General features: G+C 39.2%; 1 protein-coding gene across 1 annotated transcript; it reads left to right on the forward strand.

Moving 5' to 3' along the window:
- The first annotated feature begins 988 nt into the window (after positions 1-988).
- On the forward strand, positions 989-6,177 carry LOC118301386 (transcription factor 7-like 1). The gene is made up of 9 exons (XM_035626858.2): positions 989-1,068; positions 1,630-2,080; positions 2,663-2,731; positions 3,081-3,115; positions 3,263-3,352; positions 3,553-3,712; positions 4,020-4,127; positions 5,438-5,487; positions 5,902-6,177. The coding sequence occupies exons 2-8, from the start codon at positions 1,631-1,633 to the stop codon at positions 5,483-5,485; spliced, it is 960 nt and encodes a 319-aa protein (XP_035482751.2). The 5' UTR covers positions 989-1,068; position 1,630; the 3' UTR covers positions 5,486-5,487; positions 5,902-6,177.
- The last annotated feature ends 651 nt before the right edge of the window (positions 6,178-6,828 follow it).

The following is a 6,828-nucleotide window of genomic DNA, read 5'->3' on the forward strand; positions in this document are numbered from 1 at the left end:
TAATATTAAAGACATGAGAACTGAGGCTCCTGTCGCATTTGGTTAACGTCTCCGTCAGAAACACGTCACTGCTTCCTGTCCGCACGTGCCGGCCCTACGTTTTCGAGACGTTTGGAAACGCTGCTGACCTCGTTTTAGTTTGAAAACTCTGGGAGTGTGAATGTAAAACGTTGTTAACACTCAGTTTCGTTTGGGCGGGGGTTTAGGGTTTTCATGGCACTATTTTTTTTATTATGAATAAACTCTTTACCGATGGAATATTTGGGGATTATCGAAGTGTCTTTGAAAGTACAGTGAACATGATCTACAGCTGTGAGTCATTGCTGAAAGTGGATACAAGCATTGTGCAATAATTCCATGGGTTGATAATATATTTGCAAATGTCTGTAAATCATGAAGAAATGTGTGAAAAGTTTTTGTTTGTATTGTACTTGTTGCTTCTTTGTTTGGTTTCGCATCTGTCTCTAGTTTTGTCCATGTTGATGTGAAATACAGAAGAAGGCAGATATGTGTGAGATTACATATTAAGGTCCCTAAGTCAGTGAAGACCTATTGTAATCGTTAAAGGTTTTACCATTAGTATTATGATTATGCAGAGCAATCGCTCGGAACGTTCTAAACATTTGCACAGAACGGGTGAAAATGTTTTCATTCCAAAATTGATATTTTAGGGGTCTCGGGCATGGGCGTCCAAAACTGCCTCGAGAGCCCCTCACCACATTCCCCCAGCTTGTATTCGTTTTGTTCTCGAGTAAATCTATTTTCTTTTTAAATTCGTGGTGATGTCACGTGGGTGTGGCCGACCATCGTAGAACGTTAAAGAACGTTGCTCCTTTGATGATGACGTTCTGTTCTTTGATGTACTTTTTGTACTCAAGTATGTGAATCAGTATACCTGTCGGATCCCTTCATCTTTACCATACGACACTGGCATCGATTAGAGAGAAGACACAACAACCTGGCTGGCAACGAACTAACAGTAAGTACGGTCGATAATTGTTTTACGTATTGCTACGTTTGCATTTGCTGTTTTAAAACGCAGGAGAAGTTCAACCACTCTTTGAGCAGGTTGTCATGGTGAAGTTAGATCTGTGCACTATTAGTCGTCAATTGATTGCTCTCGGTGCCTTTAGTATAAGAAGTTATATAACTGTAACAATATTATTATTGTTATTATTGTAATTATATTATTATAATTATTATTATTATTATTATTATTATTATCAACACCACCATTATCGTTATCATTATTGTTATATGTTTTATTATACTTAAATATTATAATAATTATAATAAAACAAGTATCAAATAATAATTAGTATTAGTATTATTATTAATAATCATAATCATAATAACAATATAATTAATACCATGTAAAATGTTTGTGTTTCCTTGAGTATTTTCTAAACTGTTATTTATTCTTTGTTGTGTTATGTGTCGGTTATGTACAGGAGCTATTTATGTGCTTTTGTTCTTGTTTCCTGTAACTTGTGTTGTTGTTTTTTTCTTCTGTGCTGACTGACTGCAAGACAAGTTTCCCATTTGGGATGAATGAAGTACTGAACTTACCTGAACTGAACTGATTCCCTATTAGCATGTCTGAAAACCTGCTTCCTACCACTTTCGCAGGATGTCAGCAAAGAAAATTCCAGAGTTCGGGGGAGAACAGACTGCAGGGACAGAGACACAAGCATCCGCCGAGAGGATGGAACCTGCTGCCAAATTAAATCAGATTACAGAAGAGATTGAGGGGGAAGATATACTCGACCGCTTACTGGAGATGGTAACTACAATGCTGGGAGAAACACCCAACACTTCGACACCTCCTCTTTCTGCTGTCCCTGCTGAGCCAGGGTTCAACAGCTACCTTCAGGCATTGGAAAGTCCAGTGGGAAGTCCGAGCGATGTATATCCTGTCTACACCACCTTGGAAACAGTTCCACACAGTTTTGAGCAGCCATGGATGTCTGATCCCAGTCAGGCTGCTCCCAGTTTCTATCAACAGCCACTGTATGATGAAAATATGATGCACTCAGGTGGTCACCTGTGCAACCACACAGGTGCCCAAAGCCAAGAACAGGTGAGATACTCAGCATAGGAGCTGGACACACACTGTGCCATTTTAGAAATGCTGTTGTTAAACTCCAACTCAAACTGTCCGAGTGAATCGTCTGCGATGTGAAGCAAAAGGTCAGAATTGATGTGCTCACACTGTACGGTTCGACCGTCAGCCACGACTTGACTGCCCACACTGCGTGTGAAATGAAGAAGTTTCTGTTTACCTTAGAAGAAGAACGCTGACATGACAGAAACGTGCGATATCTGTGTACCACCCTCAAAAAAGAGGCACAAAAAAAGAGAGAGGAGCAGGTGTATAAGGACTCACGTACGCGCTATATGTCCAATTACACAACTGATTATATAACAAACAAAAACCGTTCAGCAGCGAAGGCCAACACTGACTATTTATTATACTTAATATACTATTTATTCCTTATCCTCGACCCTAAAAAGAGTTGTACGACTTAGAAATCGGGGCAAAAACGTCCTCAAATCGCACAGTGTATATGCCCGGCTTAGAGTGAAGATTGTGTGTTTGCATACATGGAAGATGATATACATACTGTATTGTTTCTGGTTAACCTTCCTCCTCTCTTCACAGTACCTGCCACATCAGTGGCCTGAATACAACGTCCCAGGACCAGCAGCCATCAGTGCCCCTCCACAACCAGTAAGTCCAGAGTTAACCACACACATGCTGAAGACTTTAATGTCTGGTTGTAGATTGGTATAGTCATGTCGGGAGTCATAAATGAATAAGGCTCTTGTCAAACATTACTGTGGTCTGGTCCTCACATGCATACATATTCCTGAATCTGTGACTCTGTGTGCAAACATTCCCACACTGCTGTGTGATGAATATTTGCCTTTGTCATAGACTCTCCAGATGTGTTCTTACTCCACTGCAGCTCATTCAAGCAGTGACTAAAATTTAAAGAGGGGACACTGACGCCTGGTGGACAGATGACACAGAGCCTGTAGCTTTTCTCATCACCTGTTCTGTGTGTTTGTATCTCCAGGATTTGCCAGTTAACCTGCCTGCTGTTGGAGTAGTGTAAGTAACACACACACACACACACACACAAACACACAAATGCAAACAATCACATGTATGTGAGTGTTTGCAAGAATAAGCCCGTGTTTGTCTCTTCAGACTAATTTTTCTGATGTATGATGTATGTGACTGATCTTTTTTCTGTAGGAAAGGAAAGATGGTGTATGAGCTTCCACCAGGAATGTTCCTCACTACTTTTCAACCTACTGCTCCTCCACAGAACACCTCCATGTCACAGTGAGTCAAACTGACAGAAACACCAACTGGAAGACCATAACACAGCCCGACTTATGACCAAATCAAGTTCTTTTTTGATTGATGTGTCTATTATTTTGCTTCCAACTTGGTTGATTGTTTCTAAATCCCTTCTTCTCTCACAGTTTCACACAGTGGTAACACGTGCTCTTGTTGTGTTTTTTTCCCCTCTATTCCCGAAGAAAAAAGAAGCATGAGAGGTGGCAGGAGGATGATCGGACATATGTTAAGAAGCCGCCTAACGCCTTCATGTTGTACATGAAAGAGCAGAGGCCAAAATTTCACGCCACAATGGACACCACAGTGGACAGTGCGACAGTCAATGCTATCCTTGGACAAAGAGTGAGTGTCTTTGCTTTGTATCTTTGAGGATGTGTCACACAAACTTCATCACAGTTCGGTAAAAGATTTACAAGTTTTCTACAGTCATGCATTGAGCAATGTCTCCGAAAACATTTTCGCTAGGACCACAAAAATCTTCACATGTTGACCATGTGACCAGATTACCATGTGACCATGTGACAAATCTAAATTTAAACTGAAGATTTCAATTATTTTATGTTGAAAACATGTTGGTGGAGTTTGCATTGTAGTAGCATGTAGCTGTAAGTTGTTTGTGCTGACAGTATGTGATCGTGTTTGTCCACAGTGGAAATCACTAACCAAGGAGGAGCAGGCCAAATATTATGAAGAGGCGAACAAAGAAAGGCTGCACCACGCTGAACAATTTCCAGAGTGGTCGTCCAGTAACAATTACGTATGTACACAATGCTCACATACAACTCATACATGTTTACATTATTACAAGTTAAAGCTAATTTGGCTAAAACTGAGTCTGAAACATCTCAAGGCGATACTCATAGGATGTTGTTGCAGACCTAATACTCACTATTAACACTAGGAGTATTTAGAAAATTTGAGATATGCTAGGTCATGCTAGTAGTAGGAATCATGAAATCTACCTTTTGGGTGATTTCAATATAGATTGGAATTCCTCTGGTTGTCCTATGAAAATCAAACTAATGAGTGCAGCGACAGCCTGTGGATTATCACAGGTAATCAATAAACCAGGCAGAATATGTATAAAAAGGGATGGCACTCTCGTTCAGCTTCCTGTATTGACCACAAACTATATCTGTGCCAATGGGCTGCAGTGACTATAATCTCATTGTAATTGTAAGAAAAACAAAAGTTCCTAAATTAGGTCCAAAAGTAATAATGAAAAGATAATTTAGGAGTTTCAATCAATTAAAATATGAAGATGATGTCAGAAATGCAAACTGGTCAGAGGTATATAAACAAAAGAATCCAGAGAAAGCATATCAGCCTTTTGATCAAATTTGAATGACAATTGTCGCCACGGGGCGTTGACATATTTTGAACAGTAATTAGATCAAGAATTAAAAGACCTTATGAAAGAAAGAGCTCTTCAAAGGTACGGCTTGTGGAACAAGTGCCTCAAGGAAGTTGTCTTGGGCCGCTCCTCTACACAATCTTTACCAATGACCTACGTATTAGACAAAGCAAGCATCTCAATGTTTGCTGATGATTCCACTATATATTTAGCAGAAACAAATATCAGTGATTTAAATACCAAACTACAGAAAGAGTTACAGTGAGTGGTAGACTGGATCAGCAGTAACAAGCTTATTTTAAATATATCTAAAACAACTAGTTTAGTGGTTGGAACTAATTATTCTTTATATTCCAAACCAAAACTTGATCTCAGAGCAGGAGAAGAGGCTAAACTTTTGGGGATTATCATTGACAATAGATTGTTCAGGGACAAACATATAAAGACTAGTAACTAAAATGTGCAACACTTTGTCCGTTATTAAAAGGTGTGCAAAAAATCTGTAATGTGATGTAATGTCTAATGTTTGTATATTATGTTTTATGTGATTGTATAAATTGTATTGTCACAACATAAAATGCGGGACCCCAGGAAGAAAAGCTTCTAGCTTATGCTGAAGCTAATGGGGATCCAAATATACAAATACACACTAGATGATGCAACACAGTCACTGTAAAGACATTCAATCATCTGATGTGTTTGTTTTTGTGTAGGGCAAGAAGAGAAAGAGGATAAGGAGAAAGGCTTGCTGCCAGCGCTGAAGGTACAGCAATATTTCTGTGGATCACACTATGATTTCATGTGAAACCTGATGGGAACTACATGAAATCACATGACCATGTTGGATACGTTTGACTTTTTACATGAACATTATGACTAACACAAATTATCAGAAATTATATGTTTGATCACATTAAATGTGTAATACACAAAATAGCTTCCCCACAAAAGGAACAATATCGATGAGGTTCAAAACCTTTATTTTCAGCTAAAGACTGAATTGTTTATTTTTTACAAAAGATGTTGCACCTTATAAGAAACAAAAAAATCATATGTGATTTTATTTGATATAAGTATCAAAAATATGAATCCATGCAAGTTCAAGAAACAGCATCCAGTTTTGAAAGTATTTTGTAAAGTCTCAGTGGACTGATCAGTGTTTTTCTTTGTGTTGCAGTGTCCCATCTGAACCCAAGAGGTCACTCAACAAAGACTGACCCAACTCTCTTTTCTCTCTCCTCTCCTAAACCCCCGACTCCCTCCTCACAGAAGAACCCAGTTTTTTTGTGAGGCAGCATATTATCATGTCCAGTGCTTGAAGCTTGAAAAAAAAAAAAAGTGGGAAAAAATAATTTCCAGTACTCCCTTTATGGCGTGTATGTCAGCTGGTATTAGCAAATGATTATGTATAACATTCTGAATTTCTAGAATGAATAAAAGATACCAGAATATATTAGTGATGTCCACAACATACACTTATTTAAATTTATAACCTATCCATTACATTGTCTAAAAACAACTGGGGTCTCATTTATAAATGTGGCGTACGGCGTACGGCGCACGGCGCACGGCGTACAGCGTACGCACATTCTGGAGACCACAGACAAGAGGAATAAGCGACACAGATGGTGAGGTAATGAACTGAAGTCAGATAGTAGAAAGTAAATCTGGGAAGAACGATGAGTATTGAAGCCTAACAGCGCTCGCAATCTTTTTCTCTCGCTCCGGTGACCAACTCCTTTTACTTCCTCAACAGCTTTCCCTTTGCTCTGATACACTGCAGCATTTATTAACAGACAGACTGAAACCTGGGCAGGTTCCTCTTTGCCTCCACCTTGAATGAATGTGATTCTTTTTGTTGCACATTTAAAATAATACTCAAGCAACACAAATTAAATACATGTTGGTAAAGAAGTATAAAGATGTTGTGAACCTTCAGATCGGACCACTTTTTTTTAAGTTCTGCCACTGTCCGCTTTGTCGCACCAACAGTTGACAGCAGCAGCAACACTTCGCCACTCGCACTGCTTCTTTTTATCAGTGACACCAAATAACGGTGTTGTCCGGGCGTCCACCTCCCTACAGGCGTGTCTATCTCAGTGTC

This window comes from Scophthalmus maximus, chromosome 2 (assembly GCF_022379125.1).
Source record: "Scophthalmus maximus strain ysfricsl-2021 chromosome 2, ASM2237912v1, whole genome shotgun sequence".
NCBI classification, from domain to species: Eukaryota; Metazoa; Chordata; class Actinopteri; order Pleuronectiformes; family Scophthalmidae; genus Scophthalmus; species Scophthalmus maximus.

What these genes read in the sequence shown, in the direction of transcription:
- LOC118301386 (XM_035626858.2), top strand. Translation starts at nt 1,631, where the DNA reads ATGTCAGCAAAGAAAATTCCAGAGTTCGGGGGAGAACAGACTGCAGGG. An exon ending in TCAGTGCCCCTCCACAACCA is followed by an intron (nt 2,732 to 3,080) that starts GTAAGTCCAGAG and finishes TTGTATCTCCAG; the next exon opens with GATTTGCCAGTTAACCTGCC. An exon ending in CTGCCTGCTGTTGGAGTAGT is followed by an intron (nt 3,116 to 3,262) that starts GTAAGTAACACA and finishes TTTTTTCTGTAG; the next exon opens with GAAAGGAAAGATGGTGTATG.